This window comes from Platalea leucorodia (genome assembly GCF_965183815.1).
Source record: "Platalea leucorodia genome assembly, chromosome: 1".
In the NCBI taxonomy this organism is placed as follows: Eukaryota; Metazoa; Chordata; class Aves; order Pelecaniformes; family Threskiornithidae; genus Platalea; species Platalea leucorodia.
In genome coordinates, this window is record NC_138823.1 from 110169905 (window position 1) to 110189808 (window position 19904).

Below are 19904 nucleotides of genomic sequence, written 5' to 3' on the forward strand. Positions count from 1 at the left end.
GTCCCACTCCATGAGCTCAGGGAGAGAGCAGCTCCTGAGCTGACAGTGGGGAAAATCCCTCTCTGCCGTTCAAAACTAGCTCCAGTGGTGGCAGATGAGGGCCGTTCCCTCCCCAGAGGAAGGAGAAGAGCTGTTCTGTGTATGTAAATGCCTGAAGAGCTGGGGAGCAGCGCCTAAGGACTTCCACTTTTGCTTGCCAGTATTAATTCAGTGTAACAGGAGAGCAGCTGTACTGTGTGTCAAACCAAAATCAATGCTTCCATGTTACCTCTTCTTCCCCATCCCACCCGACCCCGATGGCTGCCACGGTGTTAGACCTTTCCTGAGAATGATTGCACTTGTGTCCCTGTATTTAATAGCTGTCAATGAACTTGAACTCTTTCATGAATTGCTCATGTACATCACAACATCGTGCGGTGATGAGTTCCACAGCAAGGCTGGGTGCTGAGGGGAAAAGCACAGCTTTGGTAAAATAATGTTGCTGTAAAGTGTGGGCTACAGGGCCTGAAGGAGACGCCCGGTGACCTCTGCTCTTCTTGGGCAAGTCCTGGCAGCACAAGTCCTGGCCCTGTCCCCAACAAAACTTGTGCCTGTAGCAACGCCATTGCTATTTGGGTGGGAGGTAGTCATCTGTGTTAGACCCAGATTTATGAAGACATTGAAGTATTTAATTCTTAAACTTAAAGAAAGTGCTGTATTGAATATGAAGTCTAATCTGCCGGCTTTGAGTAGAGGCATATTGGTGAAACGCTGGAAGAGAGCTTGCAGGACTTGTTATACTTGTTCTGTGAATAAGACGAGGCTTTCTATTTCCCAGACTGTCATTCTGACAAATTTTACAGGCACTAAAGCAAACAAATGCCTTTCCTAGAGAAATGCTGCTATTAAAAATGCTCAGGCTGGATTTTTTTTTTTTTTTTAATGGAAAGAAAGCAAATACATCATTCCACTTTGATTACCAATGGCAGTGAATTATTTGTCTGCTTTGGACCTGCCTATAGGCACATACACAACCATTATGCAGCAAACCCCATTCGAGTTCATTGCCCTCTTTCACGCGGGGCTCTGAGTAAGTGTAAGTGGGCTCCACATTACGGGCTAAAGAGAAGGGCTGAAGCATCTATACCAGCTGAAACCATGGACTTTGCTGCTCACAGCCTCTGTTCCCCCCACCCGCCCCACACATACAAAAGAAGGGCCTCCCCCAAGCTTTTACCCTGGTTTTAATCCCTCCTAGAAAATGAAGTGTCAGATGTTCATATTAATGTAGTGGTTAACCAGCCTGTGGTAAGAACTCTTTACTGGACTGGCTTGATTTATACAGCACCCGTCACCACACCAGTAATTAAGAGTGAACAGAGCAGCAATGCCAATGCTGTATCTCATCGACTTTGCCACCTTTCTATGTCAGGGATGAAGCTTCACTTAAGAAGTGAGAGTGCAGCTGTTCCCTCAAACAGCAAACACCCTCTCGGATATACCAAACAAAAATCATGGTGAAAGGTCAAGATTTTAAGAATATTTAGCATTCCTGAAGCCTGCCCTGGCTGTAAAGCACTATGTAGTTATTAAGTTGTTATTCTTAAAAATTATTTAGCTATTTGTGCTACTTGTTATCCACATTTTACAGAGGGGAGGTTGGGCTCTGACAGACTTACAGCTTACAAAGCCCTGGCTCCTACTTCAGCATCTAATTTTTTAGGCCACACAGAGAAATTTACCTACTTTGGAAATTTTTTTTTCTTTTTTGCACTTGTGAGATGCATAGGTCTCCCAGAAAGGCAGTGACGAGCTCTCACTTGTGTTTTTGAGACTTTTTCATCATAATTCTTATTTTCCCTTTGCCATCTTCTCTCTACTTGGATAAGCCTGGCGTTCACGTATGGTCAATCTTCTGGTTCTTGAGAAACGGCAAATGAAATGCGACCTCCTTGGTTTCCTTTCCCGAGGGAAGTCCGTGTGAGCCGGCAGCCGACTCTGCAGGGAAGCCTTCTGACTTCTGTGTGGGTTTGTTCAAGTAGGTCTGGCTTCTGTTGCACTTTATGTTAGCTTCAGGGGTGAGATGCTGAGATAAAAACAAAGGTCAGGAGCAGATCTGTGAATGACAAACATCAGGATCGTGGAGCGCATATGCCTCTCCCATTAGCCGTAACAACTTTGGTAACCTTGGACCACACTGATGTCCTGATACAGTCTCTTTAAACTTGAAAAAAAAGCCTCAAGAGAGGGTTCAGACATACTGCAGTGTGCTCCAATTCAAATAAGGTCATGGAGTTGCACTCTCTAAACCTGTCATTATTCCTGAGGCGCTAGCAAGGACATCAAGGGCACATTTCAGCTGTTTCAAGTCAGGCAATCACAGCTCCTTGCCAGTTCCCGATTCTTTAGCCTGGAAGCAAGATTCATGCAGTCACTCCATCTATCGGGCCCCATCCCTGTTAACGAATTTTAACCAAATTCCACGGAAGAGCGAGGACCTCGCAAGCCTTGTGAAACCTGGCGGTAGGTAGGGACGAGAGGTTGCAGCCTCAGCAGCAAGCAGTTCTGTCGCCATCAGCCCACGTGGCCAATTAACATGCATACATCTCCGTATCGGCTGCCTCTAATCCAGCTGGCGTTGGAGGGAACAAGAGGGTATTGCAGATGACAAGCAACAAAAGGAGAAAGTAAAATCATTTGTAGGAAACCAGTCTCCAGTGGTTCCTCTCCTGAGAGGCCCAGACATTTGTTTTCCTTCTGCTGTGACCATATAGAAAACAGGCAAGATTTTAAACCACTCATCCATTTGCAGGCTCATCTGCAATTCCCACAAGACCCTCATCTCAAATTAATAGATTAGGCAAGGCCCATAGTGAAAAAGCACTCACTCACCCAAATAAACCAGAAAAGCCAAAGTATCAGTTTGCATGAGCAAGCGCTCACTGGGTGAGTGAGGGCTAGGCAATGTAGCATGAATACACAAAGGAAGAAGATTATTGAAGTTCAAATTGGTAAAACCTTGAGGAAGCTTGAGTCATTGATGATAAATTTCTGTCTTCAGAGGAAATTAGTTTTAAAGGAAAAGGAGCTGGTTTAAAATATATTTAAAGTATCAAATTGCATGTATTTATGCCGAAGTCACTTTCCCACTCCCACAGACTGGGAACAGAAATTGTGGTCCTCGCTTGCCTCTTTGAAAACTGCAGCATCAGTTCTTTTACACTCAAATAAGCAGTGAGGTCAGGAAGGAAGCAGGCCTGGAGAAGTTAATGCTCTTGCGCTGGGTCTCATTTCTGAAATGGATTGGGTCTCTAGATCTGCAGGAGTAGCTGGGAAAGGAAGTAATGCATAAAATCAAATGACGAGGAGCTTGTAGCTGGGGAGATGCTTATGAAGATGGGGTGATGGAGCATGTGAAGTAACGTACCCAATCTGACCCATTTCAGAAAAAAAAGTGGCAGGAGACAGGTCACTTTATTCTCGTGTATCCCTGGGCTGGTTTATGGTATGCTTCCTATTATACCAGGATATTGTGTTCTTACCAGCAGTGCAGGATATCACACGCTGGTAGCTGGGAGGTCTGATGGAGGTTGGAGCGTGCACACGGAATTGATTAGAGGTTCGCATCCTCTCGGCAGCAAGTCACGTGGGGATTTTAAGGTCTGAACCTGAGTTTGGAGGAGAGGAAGCTGTGGAGACAGCTATATCTTAATTACCTCTGGAAGGTTTACTGAAATGCTCAGAGAATTGCTCATCCGTCTGAACAGAAAGGGAGTACTGCTATCAAAGCTGCTGGGAGCTCAAGAAGTAAATAGCAGGGAGTTAAGATCAAACAGATATCCTGAGGTGTGCTGGGGACCACGTTATAAATAGGAAGGAAGAAAAAGCTCAGGGCATTCAGGTGACCCCTCTGAACCCCTCTTTGTAGCCATGTTTTGACAGCAGGTAAAACGTGATGTCAGCCCTCGATAATCTGGCTTGTGGACTAACTAACTTTCCCTCGATCCAGTAGCAGTACCCGATTCCTGAGGATGCAATGGCCCACCCTGACTCCTGCCCTGCTTGCTGACGTGTACCGGTGTACCGGCTCTGCAGAGCTGCCTGTTTTTTTCCAAGGCAGATGTTTTCAGCCCATTCTTTTCATCACAGATCTTACGTCTGTTTTGTATTATCCAGGGTTTTACTTCATCTAGCTTATCTCACAGTATTGCAGGGTAATAGGAAGTGCTTGGCATTTGCATCCCACTGCCATTTTCATATCGAGCGGTTTTTTAGGTAACCTGTGAAAGACTGGGTTTGTTTATATTCTGGGTTTGGGATTGGCCCAGTCTGGAAACCTCAAAGACTGAAGTTGGGATCCAGGTCCTGTCTTGCCTTCTAACCTTTATTAAAACTTCTGTAGGAAGTCAAATACTGTATTATTGTTTCTTTTTTTCTAGAAACAGCAGATTGCAGTCAAGGGTACTGGCAAAGAGAAAACAAGAGAAAGGGAAATAAGGAAGAGTGTAAACAAATCCCATTTGTAGAAACATTTTGATATGGATCAGGAGTGTGCTTTTGAAGGTGATTCCCTTCATGACACGGTCTTGGGGTGCACAAGCTCTGTTCCTTCCAGATGAAGCTAAACTGAAAGATGTGCTCCAGGGGCACACGTAGCACATTCCAACCAGAAATGGACATTCAGTCCATCGGATCACACGAGAGGCAGTCTGAACTAAAACACCCAGAAACACATGCAGTGAGGATGTCAGGACTTCTGGAGCAGCTGCTTTGCCTTACAGATCCAATCCTCCAGCACCACGTTACTTGCCCAAATCTGAGTTTTAAATATTGCACATTACTACACTGACCAAATTGCTGTAAGGCCATCCTCAGGGGCATTTACATTGGCTCCTCCTCATTAGAAAATGAAGATGCCATTGCTGGGAAGTCAGGCACTGTGCGACCTCTCGGGTCTCCAGAACCTGCCCTTCTGCTCAATCGTATTTGGTGATGGTCTCCAACACGCTGCAGAAAACATCTACTTGAGAAGGATTTTGGAAGTTAAAGATAGGATAAAGGGAAAAAGGCAGCTAGCTGCCTGGTCATGTCCTATAGGATTTGTTTCAGCACAGTTGCAATATCTCTGGGATATAGCTTGAATTAATCATATTGAATCGCCCAGCCTTTGCCCCATATGTCTTTATTATTTAGCTATGCAGTGCTGAATAAAATGTGATAGAATTTTTTTAAGCATTATGACTTATTTTGCTTTAAATAAAAATTACCATCTACCCTGTGGTTAAATGCTTTAACACAGCTTCAATGTACATGACAGAAAAACCCTTTTCCCATTCTCTTCAATGACAGCTTTGCTACTGGGCCAAGTTTTCATGTGGAAAATGCAAGGTAACGGCATATCTCTGGAGTCACAGAGAAGAAACAAGCAATGAAGTGTCTATAATTGTTAGGCGACATTGTCTTACAGGCCTGGGAGAAAAGAACTGATGATCATCTTTGCTTTTTTTTGGCTAGAAAGGAAAATTTACCTACTGAGACACTCCAGTTATTGAACATGTGCATGCTGAGATGAGTAAGAAACAGAACCGCTGACTTTGAAATATTAGGAAATAGGTATGACCATGTCCATATTGGTCAATTATGCAGGGGGTGTTCCCTGCACATTGGGCTAGATAATCTGCACTATTCATTTATATGAAGAGTCCCAGGCTAGGCTGGCTAGTATTTTCCCAAGCATGGTTTGAGAGTTAGCGGAGGCCAAGGATTGCTCCTGGTAGGTAGTTTGGATGCAACCACACTGGTCTGGGACTGACTTTAACATTTTGGTGGACCCAAGCCGCTCTGTGGCAATTCATTTACATGCTGGAGAATGTTCCTGAAAATGTTGAATTGACTAGTATAGTCAGCCTCTGGGTGTCTTTGTTTTAATTTGAGTAACATTTGGGAATTGATGCAGAAAAGTGAGTTAAGGCAGAGATACCTCCATAATGCAAAACAAGGAAAGGATATAAGGGAAGGCTGGCTTCTTTGATATTTGCTAGCCCAAATAAGGACTGGTAGCTGCAGTTGTTTAGGAGAATCACAGTGTTGCAATCTCTTATCATGCCTATCTGTGTCTGCTTTGGATGCAAACAGCAGGAGATGGCTGAATCTGAAGAAACCCCCGTTAGCCGCACCCTTGATGCAACTCACATTCTTTGTGCGTTGACTCAGGGCTATCAGCTTTCCTCACTCTCTCTTTGCCGTAGATTTTGCAGCACTACAAACACCTGAGGAGACAGTATTTTCAAACAGCCGCTTGCTATATTTGCACATGGTATTGAACTTCAGGTGGGAGCTGGGTAGGGGTAGATCAAAGTTGTTTACAGGGAAGGGAAGGAAGGGGCAGGATAAGCACAACCAGCCCCAGCCAACCATCACACCTGACCTCAGCTTCGTGGCGCTTTTACTCTTCCTAAGGAGAAGTTCTGGGCACGGGCTTGTGCCTTGTTTTCCCTCTCTCTTTGTCACTGTGGATATATGCAGGCTATGACAGCCTATGCAGTGGGTCAGGAATTAGGTGAGCAAAGGTATAAAATTCCTTCTTCACTTGTGTGGAACGGCCAGTGAGAGTAATGCAAATAGCAGTATTAGTTTTCATAACCAGACACCTACCATTACTAGTCACCCATCTTGAATTACTATACGGTGTGATCTGGTGGTGTTAGCTCTACTTCTACTGACATCCAATTTATTGACAGCATGTTCAAACTGTATTTGCTGCAATCATACAGAGATGTATGATTTCTGGTTCTCTTCTGAAAGAGTATCTGTAAAATCAGTGTAAGTCACCCTAACAAAGTACAGAAATAAGGCAGAAGCTTGTTTCTATGTAGGAAGCTACTGCACGCTTTAGTAACAAAAATTTTGGATATAACCTCATTCCGTCACAGTATCAGTCCTTATGTCCTTACCCATACAAACGATAAAACTTACTTAGGTAAGAACATAGCAAGAAATGCCTAGCATTGGGATTTGTTAAAGGATGTGAAAAAACACAGTGATTCCTACATGATGTTACAAACACCAAAGTGATGGATGCTTTTAAGCAGGAAAAGTATTCTGCCCTTTGAAATGATCTAGTAGATGGCAATGGAGATGCCATATTCCCCAGCAGGTCAGTAGAGATTTTGCGAGAGAGGAAATAATAACTATATGGGAATTAAAACTACATACTTTTGTCAACTTTGTATAGTTATTCCCATTATACCGTGATAACGTTGTTCAGTTTCTATGTTATGAATTGTAATGTTTATCTTGAATACTGAAAGAATTTGCTATACCCTTTTTTTGTTTCGTGTAATTATTTTAGATGTTAATGAAAATGCACAAAACAATTTATTTTTTCTTTTTCGCTTTATACTGGACAAAACTTGAGTGCCTTTGCAAAGAGGAGCCATAATTCAGAGGGTAGCTAGCAGTTTCTCCTGTGCAATGGGTGGCATAGGATCTTTGGATGATAAAACCCAGTACAGACACCCAGTTTTTATTTTTATATTTACTTTTTTGTTGACTACTCTCATTAGTGAATAAACTCATGCTGCAAATCCTTATCAGCGTTTAAAACACTTTAAAGGTCTGTTTTTGAGTTAAGTGAAGCTTCCCTGGCAAATGCGACATTGAACTTGGTGACGGAGATGACAGATAAAACCTGGACATAAAAAACCTAAAGTGTAGGAACCCTCCTGAGATAACACCATGGTCACGTGTTGAAATACTGACTCTGCAGTTTACTAGAATTAAGGTTTAATTCCAGCACCCGTGTGTGTGTTGGTCTTGTGCTTTCTAAGTGCTGTTATACAAACAAACAAACAGTGTTAAGAGAAGAGAGGGAGAATCTGAGTGTGTAAAAATAGATACATTTTCATCAAGGACACTCTCTAGAAGCAGCAAGATCCAAGGCGGTTTAAATATGATGTTTAGAATAAACAGCTCTTGAGTGATAACCCTAGCTCTGCCACTAACACTCTGCCCAAGGCAAATTATTTTACATCTATAAAATGGAAATGATAGCTACTAACCTGCTTTACAGGAGATTTGCGAAGATAAATTAGTTAATGTTTGTGCAATGTTTTCAGCATGCAAAGTGCCATAAAGCTCCACGAATTATTACCTCAGTCTTTGCTTTAAAACCTCAGCGAGGAGTCATAGAATACAAACTACAATGCAAACTACAATGTCCACAATCTCAAACACCATGCAGATGAAAGCTGAGCAAGCCGGATTGTAAAACCCTGCTAATTCAGCTCGGCGGCATTTCTTTTCTTCCCGTAAAAAAGCTTGCCCTTTAAAATCACTTTTGCAACATGCAGAGAAGAGCTGGGTCGCCATCAAGGAACAGTTGCTGATTAATTTTTTTGGAGGGGCAAATGCTGACCCGCTTCTCAGTGGATAATGAAAACCAACAGATTTTTTTTTGTTGCATTCAAGGACAGGACCCAGCAGCAGGGATTTCTTTACTCTTGAAAGGATTTTGAGACTCGACTCTGTTTTGAGGGAATGTGGAAGAGATAGGAGAATTAATCCTGCTTTTTCCACTGATAGGGAAATCAGTTATTCATCCTCCAACAGTTACTTCTCTCCATGTGTGGCAAAGTAAGCAGCTCAGCGGTGCAGGCAAGCGGTGGTGAGCGATCGCAGTTCAGTTCTGCAATCCAGCGGTATCTTCATTTGAAGGAAGTACCCGCTTACATGGACTTCACTTCCTATGCCAGCGTGTTTATGCTTAATATATAGAAGATAGGAGATATATTCGCACTATAAAGCAAGTGAGCCAAAAGGAAGCTGAAGCAAGATTTTTGCATTTAGTGTGATAATCTTAGCATGTAGTATTAATTTAAAAATTGGTGGTCGAAAGGTTGGCCTTTGTACCATGACCTTTGACCCATGCACACATGCAGCTGGTAATAAAAGTTTTGCAATATGAAGGAATATTGCATACCCATGCCAAAATTCATGTAATTAAGTTAGCTTCAAAGGAGTTATACCAAAGGCAGCCACTGGGTATGTGACCAGCTGTTTAGCGAAAATGTCATGTTTGAATTCAAACTGTTTCAGAAATTGTTCGGTTGTGTAGAAAAGGCCTGAAAGCCCTGCCTGTGACCATAAGCGTCTCAAACCTCAGTCTTAGAGTCTCTTTATGTATCTCACGACGTTGGCAAGTAGAGCAGAGATGCCACAAAAGCAACACATTTGTGCTCACAAAGGTGGGAGGACGGAATTCGCGGCAGCTCGCTGCGCAGCCCCTGCCGCAGCACGGCACTGCTGGCAGCCGCTGAGAGTCTCCTGTAGCGGATATCTGCAGTGTGGGACAGAAAATGCAAAGGGGAGTTTGCCCAGTCTTCCCTTGCTCAGCACGTCAGGAATGAAGGAGGAGTTTAGTTAGGATCAAATACTTGGGTTTATGTGCTTTTATGTAAGGGCAGTACATGATGGGAGGTGACTCAAGTATGAAATGTGCCTGCTCAGTATAGCAGGTAGAATCACAATCGCACAAAAAATTCTGCAGAGCAAGTATTTGTTCTTTTACGTGTTAGGACGGGACTTGGACAAGTTTCTCCACCGAGTTCATATGCCAAAGATGTTTTCTTCTTTTTCCCTATGTTTAGTTTGTTTTCAATTGTCGCTTTGAATCCTGTCTTTTTCTAGATTTTAAAAACTCCGTTGCCTTCCATAGCGGTAGCTTGATGCTCAACATGTATGTCTAGGGGCACGTTTTTATTTAGTATTTATCTACAGAACTGATTTGAGGTTCATTTCTCGGTTGTCTTAATTGCGCTTCCTTTCTCATAATGCAAGCTGCAATCATTAGTGTGTGCTGAGGATGCTCTGCAAATCTTCCCTCCCCAGAAGCTGATCTTTTTTTCCTGGGCAGCTCATTTTTAAAGATCCTCCTATTTGTATAAATAAATGAAAATGTATCATAGACACACAATGTTTATGAAGTTGCACTGTGTGAGCATCTTTGAAGCAAATTGCATTAATATTGTATTGTAAGCCCAGATTCTGCCCTCAGCTACAGCCACAAAACCAATCATATGAGTAGAGTTTCTCGGATGTTACTAATGTCTGAGTTTACTTCAAAGTACATCATCTTTCACATTATTTACAAAATATAATCAAACCAGAATGTCAGCTACAGCATACAAAAGCTGACTTGTAACCCAGTTCATCTTAATAAATGATTACAGGCATAGTGGGATGATACATGCTTACAGGCATGTGGTCAGGCATCGGGCTTTGTGCTAGGGTAAGTAAATGGGACAGTGGTTTTCTTTGCCTAGTTAGGACAGTAACTAGTTAAACTATCAGAAAAAGATTGTACAGAGGAAGTTGAGTGGTAGGAGAGAAGTAATGCATCTCTCAGAGGAACGTGCATCACAGAGGAAAGTCAAGATACACTCAGTGGCTATTTTGCAATCATCTATTGTGTTCCAGCACCCTGTGATAGACACAGGCATTTAGCACGTAATCTCCCAAACCTCATGTCATTACGGACTTTGGTTCTGGAGTTCCCAATTAATCATAACAGTTCTAAGGCTTCATATCCTATTGACTGTGTGACCCAAGTCTTCACAAGAGCTTTATGAAGAATTTACCGCCAGCATTTAACAAGTTTGAATGTTGAATCATTATTTATTCTGAGAGATCCCAGCCCAGATAAGTGACACTTCTAAGTCCTATTAAGGTGCCTGAGTGACAAGACGGTGCTTCCTCCCACTTTCCAGAGGAGCAGCCTGTTAAAAAACAGAGATTGTAACCATAAGCATATTTTACTGAATACTGAATAGCTTGGTTTTGCCTCTCAGGGGGAAAGATGTTGGGGGCGAAGGAGCACCATGCACGTACTCCTTTGCTTAATGTCTGTGGATGTCCCTGGAGCACCTGAAGGACACCTGTATTATTGCGTGTTTATTAAGTAACGTGCTACGCGGGGCAAGGAGCGCTTTCTCACTGCTGGTGCAGGGCAATAGAAACTGTATCCACAGATATGGACCCTGCTATCCTTGAGCTAAAACATGCATAGAAACAGTGCAGTTTTATTTCACAGACACACCTGGCCTTGCAAGCTTTGGGGGTAAAGTGACCGGAACGAGAACAGGGCTGTTCGCGGAGGAGCGAAGCGGGCTCCGCTGATTTCGGGGGAGCAGAAACGAGGGCCAGAGCCCCGGAGACGCGCCCCTGGGGAGCGGATTGAACCTCCGGAGCGGCTTCGCTGCCGCTGCTCCCCGATAAAACGCCTCAGCCGCTCCTTGCCCGCACTCCCCTCCCTGGGGGCTGCGAGGACCCTGGGGAACGGGACGGGACGGGACAGGGCTTCTGCTGCAAAAGACCCCGGGGCACCCGCGCTCCCGCACAGCCTCTGCCCCCCCCGGGGGCCCGGGCTCCCCCCGGGAGGGGACACGGAGGCCGCGCCAGGGCCACGCCGCTTTTTTGCGAGCAGCGGCGCAAACGCTTGCGCCTTTGGCAGCGGGACGCGGGGCATCCCCCCACCCTCCCGAGCCAGGAGGGGCGGCTAAACTGCCTCCTCCCCGCTCAGCCCTCCTCTCGCCCTGTACCCCGGACAGGTGGCGGGTCCGGCCTTTCCCCACCTGGGCGGGGAAGGCGCCGCCGGTTCCTCCTCCCCCCTCCTCCTTGCTCCCGCCCCATCCTCCTCCTCCTCGGCGTCCCCAGAGGGAGCCCCTGCGCTCCGTGGCCGGGCGGAGAGCGCAGCCGGGCGCGCCCCGTCCCGCAGCCGGCTCCCGCCGCTCCGCAAGCCCCTGCGCACCCGCTGCCGCCTGCAGCAGGAGGAGCAGAGGGAGGAGGAGGAGGAGGAGGAAGGCAGCAGCCCGCCCGCAGCGGGGCACGCACGTGTGCGCGCAGCCCTCGACGGCCGCCCTCCAGCATGCTGCGCAGAGCCGCCCGGGGCAGCGCGGCGGAGAGGAGCTGATCGCGGCGGCGGGAGAAGAGCAGGGCAGAGCAGAGCAGAGGAGCGGCTCCGCGGAAACCTCCGTGTGTCCGTCCCGTCCCACCCCCCCACCCCTCCGAGGGAGCGGCGGTCCCGCAGCATGGGCGGCCGCAGCCCCCTCGCCGCCGGGCCCCGCGGGGCCGCTGTCCTGGTGCTGCTCCTGGGGCGCCTCGCCCTCTGCTCCGCCGTGGAGGAAAAGAAAGGTAAGGGGGGGCGCGGCGGGCCGGGGCGAGGGGGTCCCGCCGCCGCTCTGCCGGCTGCGCCCCGTGGGACCGCGGGAGCCGGGCTGCGGGCGGCGGCGCGCCGCGGCCTCCCGTGGGGAGCGGCGGAGGGAAAGTCCCAACTACTTCTTTCCTTAAAAAAAAAAAACAAGGGAGAGAGAGGAGAAAGGGAAAAACCCCCAAACCTATAGCAGCGATCAGGCAGCTCCGACTTCCTGATTTTAGGCTTATTTTCTTTTGTGGGGGTGGAGGAAAGAAAAGGGAATAAGCCTTGGCACATCTCATCGGCTGTGCTTCTCTCCTTTCGTGTTTTGGGTTGTTTTTTTTTTTTTTCCCCCTCTTCTCCCCCCCACCCCCCCGCGTTGCCCAGTCGCTCCCCGGAGCGCGCTGCCCGGCCGGGCGGCGGGCTCAGCCCCGCACCGCCGCTGCCGCCACCCCCGCCCCGGCGGCCGGGAAAAGCCGCGCAGCCCCCGGGTAGGCGCCGCTCCGGTAACCCCCGCCCGTCGCCCTGACCTGGGCACCTCCGCTTGTCCCGTTAAAAAATAATAATAAAATGTAAACACCTGGGGAGGGGGGGGCGTGGAAAGAGGGGAAACTTCATGAGGGTGCTGGTTGCCCAGTTATTAAAAAGAGGAGCGATTTATCCCTGCCTGACCCGGCGCGAAGCAGCCGGCGCTGTCACCCCCGGCAGTGACCGCCCGGCCCGGGGGTGCGTGGGAACGGCGCGGCGCGGGCGCCGCCGGCCCGCGTTGTCTGGTGGGGCGGGTGGTTTGGGCTTTGGTTCGTTTCTTTTGGGTTGGCTTGTTTTTATTTCTCTCTTTTTTTTTTTTTTTTTTTTTTTGTGAGAAATTGTTTCAGAGGGTGAGAAAACGTTTCTGGCTGGTCTGATCCGTCGCTTTTTCTCTGTGTGTGGTGTTCTCTTTTGTGAGTTTGGAGAGCAGGCCCCGGCTGCTGTTCCAGGCAGAGTGCAGTCCTCTTTATCTTGGAAATCTGCCAGCCAGGAAAAAAAAAATGCAGATTTGGGTGGTGGTTTTTTGTTGTTTTGTTGTTGTTTTTTTTTTTTTTTCCCCGTCTTTCTTTTTAAAGAAAAAAATGGAGAATTAATAGTTTTTAGAAGGGCTGATGCATGGCTTAAAGCAACTGAGTTAGTCTTTTGTGACTGTGGACAGTAAAACTGTGCTGAAAGGGGGAAACACCCTGTCCAAAAGAACTAGTTGCACAACCTTCGAAAAGTGGAGAGATTCTCTTGTTCCAGAAATCGCGTTCATACCTGTTGTTGATGTAGCATGGCCAGTTTTTCTTTCCCAGTTTTCTTTTTTTTTTTTTTTTTTTTCCCCCCCTCACCCTTTGAAAATGACGAGAAGCAAGGAGAGTCCATCTGCTGTGCTTGCGTTAAGTCTTTTGAGATGTAGTCTCAGGTGCACATGCCCTGTAGGATATATAAAGTGCGAGGAGAAATACCATGTTTATAGTGTTTAATTCTGTGTCTCATAAACTTATGATGGTGCCAGTTATTTGAGGATTACTAAATAATCAACAGCTAAGTGATAAACTCAGCAGAGCTGGAGGCTCAGTGGCAAATGTGAAGGCAGAAGAATTTCTTCAGGAAGCATGAATCGATTGATTGGTCTTTATTAGTTTCTCCCCACACTTGAGGATAAGCAAGAAAAGAAGTTAGGGGTACAAAATGAAGCGGCATTTGAGAATTGTGAGATACTGGTTTGAAATGACAGGTCCAACAGGTAATAGAGCATCAGTGTACGTTGAGGACCTGCCTCCTTGGTCAAGTGATAGGACCCAGCGTCAGAATTCAGAGTCATTCTGGAAGTAAATGTCCTGTAATAAATATATGCAACACTCTTGACTTTTAAGACCAAATTCTGTGGGTTTGAGAAGTTCAAATTACATATGAAATTGCACTTTTTACAATTTCAACCTGATTTGTTCTATTACCAAAGAGAGGAGGCGTCTCAAGAAAAAAAACAGTACCTGGGCAAATGTTGTTTTTGTTAGAAGAATGTCAGAATCAACCTATAAAATCTGATCAACATAATGTTTGAATGGAAATTTAAATACAATTGTGTCATTTACCAAAATTTTAGAATGAGTTCTTTGAATATGGATGAGAGAAAACTGGTTTAGTTATAACAGTGTAGTCATTAAGATACAAAAAAACCCCTGGTTGTGCATATTCCAGACCCAAACAGCATTGCTGGAAACTGAAGTACACTCACAGGGATCGATACCTGCCTCTGTCTCTGTCTACCTGCTCTGATGTTGACCCAGATTAACCACAGTGGAACTAATCTGGATTTCCATTAATGTGCCTCGGATGGCCTGCTCCGTGGTACCTGCGATAAATACCTGTGACAGCTGGCATGCCGCATACACAGGTGCATTTGACCCACGTCCTGTTTTGGGTGTCAATGCTCGGTGCCAGCACTACAGTTAAGCGAACTGCTTTTTGTTGCTATGTATTGGTTTTATATCTCTAGTTTTGATCTGTAGCTGCAGCCGTTGTGGGATGGGAGCGTGCTGCGCTATGTTGGGAGCATGCATGCAAGCACGCTGGGCAGCTCGGGAGCTGCAGAAGTTGGCTGCGATGGCCTTGCGTGCCTGATGACTTTCTGAAAAACGAAGGAAAACTTAGTTCCTTAAGGATGTTTGACTATTTATTTTCATGTGAAATTAAAAAGCTCCATCTAATATGCTGTGCAGTGTTTACGCGTGGGCTACGTGTGTACTGCTATTACGTATTGCTGCCCTTTACATCGTTTTGTAGGTTCTGCGCTGTATATTATTCCATACCTACTTGCAACATGTATACAAGTAGAGTAATCTTTGTGGATCGTGTAGGGCTTGATCCGGTTATGCACAGGCATCCAGTGTCTTTTTAGATGCCCTCTGGTGTAACCTGGCCGCTGCTCCGTGGGAGCAGAGGTCTCTGCAGGAGCGAGCGCGGGGGCCTCCCAGGAGCAGGCAGCTGCCCACGCATCTGCAGCTTGGCTGAGGAGTCGGCAGTGTCCTCTGCCTGCCTGCTGCCAGGCACCAGGTCGCAGGTGAAGGACGTCTCACGCTCCTGTTGCAGTACCGGCGTTGCTGGTACGCTGTTTTGTCATTCCTGTATTGGTGTTACCACTGATGCAAGTGGCGTTTTCTGTGTGGAGACACAAGTGAACGTGTGTGTCTGTAGGTATTTCTTCATTATCTAAGGCCTTGTCTATGCATCCTTTTTTTTTTTTTTTTTTTTTTCTTCCCCCTCCTTGGTAAATGACCAAACTTTTTTTGATTTGGAAACTAAAATAAATCTGTGTAGCCTTGGCAGTGTATGCTGTTAGAGATATGGAAATTTAGATACTGATACAGTCCAATTTGGTGAAATAGTATCATTAAATAAGTAGTCTTGAGTATAGAGCTGCTCTTATCCCAGTGGCTCAATGTGTGAATGGTTAAGAAAAAAACCCAAAGCCCACAGTTAAGGGCAATTTCTGATAAGCAGGGAAGGGAAGGTGAAGTGCCAGCAGTCATCTCCTTAATTCAGGCAATCTGCAAAGTACAGTGACTGTGTGCAAATCGCTGCAGAAGAGATTGAACTCCCAGCAAAGTGTGTGTGTGTGGTGAGCAAACTACACACAGGAGTGATAGTAGAAAATACAAATGTGTTATTTCTTGCATCAAGAGTATATTAAGAGATTTGCAGATAAATAAGAAATCAAGATCAATGCCCTGGAGACTGTACAATCGGAGTAGTCCGTTGTAATTCATTTGTTAATTTATAGAGAGACTTTCAGGGAGTGTCGCACAATGCCATTATGGTCCTCAGGGCTGACTTTTGCGTTTGGGTATCCCTGTATCACTGAAATCACTGGGATATGCTAGCTTTAGCAGCAAGATAGCTGACTAGCCAAACCAGTTCCTTCAGAAGGTGTCCTTATCTCCCTTGAGCACAAACTGCCTTTGCTTAATAGCTCTTCGGGAACAAGCCCAGTGAAAGGTTTACTTCATTTTAGGGAGGATGACAGTACCTTCATGGAATGGTTTTGCATAGAAACTGTTGATATTGCCACAAACTCCTGGATTGGTCCAAGTTTCGGTAGCATGTGTGCATCAGAGGGTACAATCAGCCTGCATATGTGAGTGGAGTATCCCAGGAAGAACTAACATATGTTCAAAATTAGTAGTCAGCATGTTATGTTATAAGCATTGGCGTTTACAGGTACAAGAATTTGTGTCAAATCTCATGTTAGACTCGGTTCCATGTTGCAAAAGTGCTTGTGTAATGCAAACGTGGTTGTACTGTCAGAGAAATGCTTTCACTTGTAGAACTTTAACTGTGGGAGCCAGAATTGGCTGTACCCACAAAAGCATCCTCTGGCCAGTCTACATCAGGAGCACTTGCTGGGGTGACCCAGCTGACAAACCTTTTTAATTTAGACAATTGAAAACAGGGGTGAGGTCTTATTCTGTAAAAAGATGACCTGCTAGCTAGAGCAGTTGTTATTTTGGAAATGTGTGAATTGCATTAGGCATCTTCTGGTTGTGTTTATAATTTCTCCAACCCCCATGCTGCTAGACTGCCCTCCTTGTGCACCTACTAGGGAAAAAATGCAATTCTGTCAGTCGGGGCTCAGCTGGCACAGGAATCACACTCAATCCAGCTAGGATTTTGCTAGTTTTAGCAGAAAGGGAAAGTTATTAGGAAAGGCAGCGGAGCTTTTATTTGCTCCTCAGTGGAAGGCACATTCTCACTTTTCATTTCCCGGATTTGCTCTGCAGCAGTTGTAGAAGGTGTGCAGCCTCCGATGAATACTCAAGTAGCAGTTACTGCTGTGACAGGGATAGTCACCTGCCTTGCTCTCGCCTCAAGGTTAACTTGAGCAACACGTCTTGCCGTAAGTGCAGTTGGCAAAGTTAGTGCAGAATTTGCCTCTCTGAGTCCTAAGCAGCGCTTCGGCCAGTGCCTGTGTGGGGGACGATGACTGAGCGGGAGCTGCTGCTTCATGGAGCTAAGGGGTATGGCAGGAGAGCGGGAATAATGACGAGGGATTAGCAGACGGGCCCTCACCTCTGGGATGCGCCCTTTGAATGAGGCTGATGCAATGCCACACGTCCTCGGGTTCGGGTGACGAGAGTGGGATGTGACGCTGCCTTGGATGTGACTTACCAGAAGTCCTCGATTCCTGAGGACCGCTGCTGTTTGTTCACACCTGTTGGCTCTGGAGAGCTTGTGAAATGCATGAGGACATCAAGAGCCGGCACTACAGATTTATCAGCATTGTGTAGGTGGGGGTAGAAAGCGTTCAACTGAATTTTTTTTGCCAGGAGTTCATGGTACGCAGCGCGGGAATCCACCACTTGGTGTTTTGTGTGGACTCTGAGAGTCGTTGTTCAGCTCGGGACAGTACACACTGACCCTGTTACTTGCATATCAATTTGACCTTCTCCTGTGCCCCTTCGCTGCCAGGAACGCTTTATTAGTAGGGGCAGTATGAGATCTAGGATCGTTCCTGCCCATTCTGGTTTTTGACGTGTTACTTCTTGGCTTCCAACTACAGCAAACGGGACCGTAATACTTCTTTTTTGAGGGCTGAATTCTGCTGACCTAACAGTATTGAGTAATAGTGTATTTTTTTTTTCTTCAGAAATAGTTACAGAACATTTGGCATGAATATGGGCAGCAGAAGTCATTCCTAAAGGAAATGTAGAAAAAAAAAAAAAAAGATGTACTCCTCTGTACAGAGAATTTGTACCAAAATAAATGTCTGTTCCTGCTGGAGCAAGATGGTTATTTATTGAGAGCTATGACATGCCTTCGTAGTTTGTCTCATAGGGCCTTGTGCTCTCTGTGCTTAATAATGTTATTGAGGGTGGCTCACAGGGAGGAAGCGTGAGAAACCCACTTGTGAGATTGTGCATTTGAAGAGGAAAACTTTCTGATGATCAGAGTGAAAAGACGAGGCCATGTGCGTTGGCCATTGAGCTAAGAAGTACGCTTGCACATTGCACCATTTTTTTAAGAACAGAAGGCATTGCTAGGAGAGAGCAGCGCTGGATTTACGTAGCCCATAAAGGCGTGTGAGCTTTCGTTCTGAAGTTTTAATGCAAAGTGTGTTTTGGCTGTTGACAGATCCATGCAAGGCAGATGCAAGGTTCCTCCTCCTGCCAGCGTGCCTTCTCCTGCCCAGCACATCTGCGTACATGAAAGTAAACATCTACGTGTTCGCATGCATGTCTTGCTATTAGAGTGCATCAAATCATGGGTGGGTTTTGTTTGTTTCAGCGGTTGAAGGGGGAAAAAAAAAATGGGAAAAAAGGAATAAACTGAAATAAATATGTCAAGGTGGTTCTAGTGAAATGAAGGGGAAAAAAAAAAACCAACAACAAAACACCAACCAAAAAAACCTGTTTTAAGATAATCTGGAAGATTAAATTTGACCTGAGATCATTTATTTTCTTTTAAAGTTGGGTAAGAAGGAAAATGAAATGCTGTTTGAAATGAAAATTTGCAGGTTTATTTTGAAAATACCAGAACACCACTTAATTTTCTTACGCCTTCCTCCCACTCATTTTTTTTGACCAAGGCATGTTTGCTGAGTTTGGCTCAAATTAATGAACTTAATTCAATTCCCTTCTTCCTCCCCGTGAAAAACTTCAGGTTTTGGGGGTGGGGTAAGCTGTCATTTATATGCATATAAAAAGCACTGCTCCGAATGTTAAGTAGAGAGATAAATGCAGCCTGAAATGTTTGTGAGTACTTTTTCATTTTCATCAAATAATAATGCAAATAAAAAATAATAGCAGAAATAATAAGATAATGAGAGTTAATAATAAAAATAATAGTAAATAATAAAAAGGCCTGGTATCCATTACCTCCCTGGCCTCCATATGTTTGGTGCCTTCACCTTACCTTGCTACCCTCCGACCAGAGGAGCTGGAGGCTTGCAGCTCCTTGCTAGAGGCGCGCAAGCAGGCGGGCTGGGGCTTTGGGCAGGTGGGGTGAAAGCTGCTGAGCAGTAGCAATGCCCCAAGGGCCACCAGCACTGCTGTGTGGGTTAAAAGTCTTCTCCTCCGTCTAGCGGTTACCGCTCTGTGGTTCCTTTCTGTTGCAAAGGTGCCGCATGAAGGGCGGGTAGCCTCCCCGGGTGTATCCTCCAGCTCCCTGGAAAAGCGGTGGGTTTGCCAGCCTCCTCCATCCCAAACCAAAAAAAAAAAAAAAAAGAAAAAAAAAAAGCAGGACCAGCAAAGGCGGTTTTGCCAGAACCGCTCTGCCAGGGTAGACGGCTCCTGGGGCGTGGGGGCCAGTGGGGCTGGGCGAGTCGGCAGGGACCGTGTCAGGCGGGATGTTTTCCGGGGAAGATGTGGAAGGAAGAAGGAGAGGATATAAACCAGCTGTCTTGATGACAGGATAGTAGTATTTTAGCTCTGGCTTTTATCTTTTATGAGAAGAAAATTATCAGTTTGTGGGAACGGGGTTTGTGTGCATTTGGTAATCAAAACGCGGTGGCATAATCCCTGCCTTCCCGTCACCCAGATTCAGCAGTAAATATGAAGATAACCAGAAGAGTCCTGGAAATCAGCCACTCTTGGCACTGGGGCACTGCGAGCTCACGCAGCGCTTCTCCTAGGTAGGGAAAAGTATTATTTTACCTATCGGGAGCCATGGGATCGGAGCCACAGAGGCTTTGAATGGTTGCCTGAGGCAAACACAGCTGGCTGCT

The 19904-nt window shown here is 45.9% G+C and overlaps 1 protein-coding gene across 1 annotated transcript in view; it reads left to right on the plus strand.

The window, feature by feature from the left end:
* Nucleotides 1–12065: 12065 nt before the first annotated feature.
* Nucleotides 12066–19904, plus strand: part of EGFR (epidermal growth factor receptor) — a gene marked incomplete at both ends in the record, with an annotated part of 150389 nt that continues 142550 nt past the window's right edge. The window contains one exon of the mRNA XM_082303842.1: nt 12066–12168. Coding sequence (XP_082159968.1) covers nt 12066–12168 — 103 coding nt within the window. The remainder of the gene's footprint in view (nt 12169–19904) is intronic.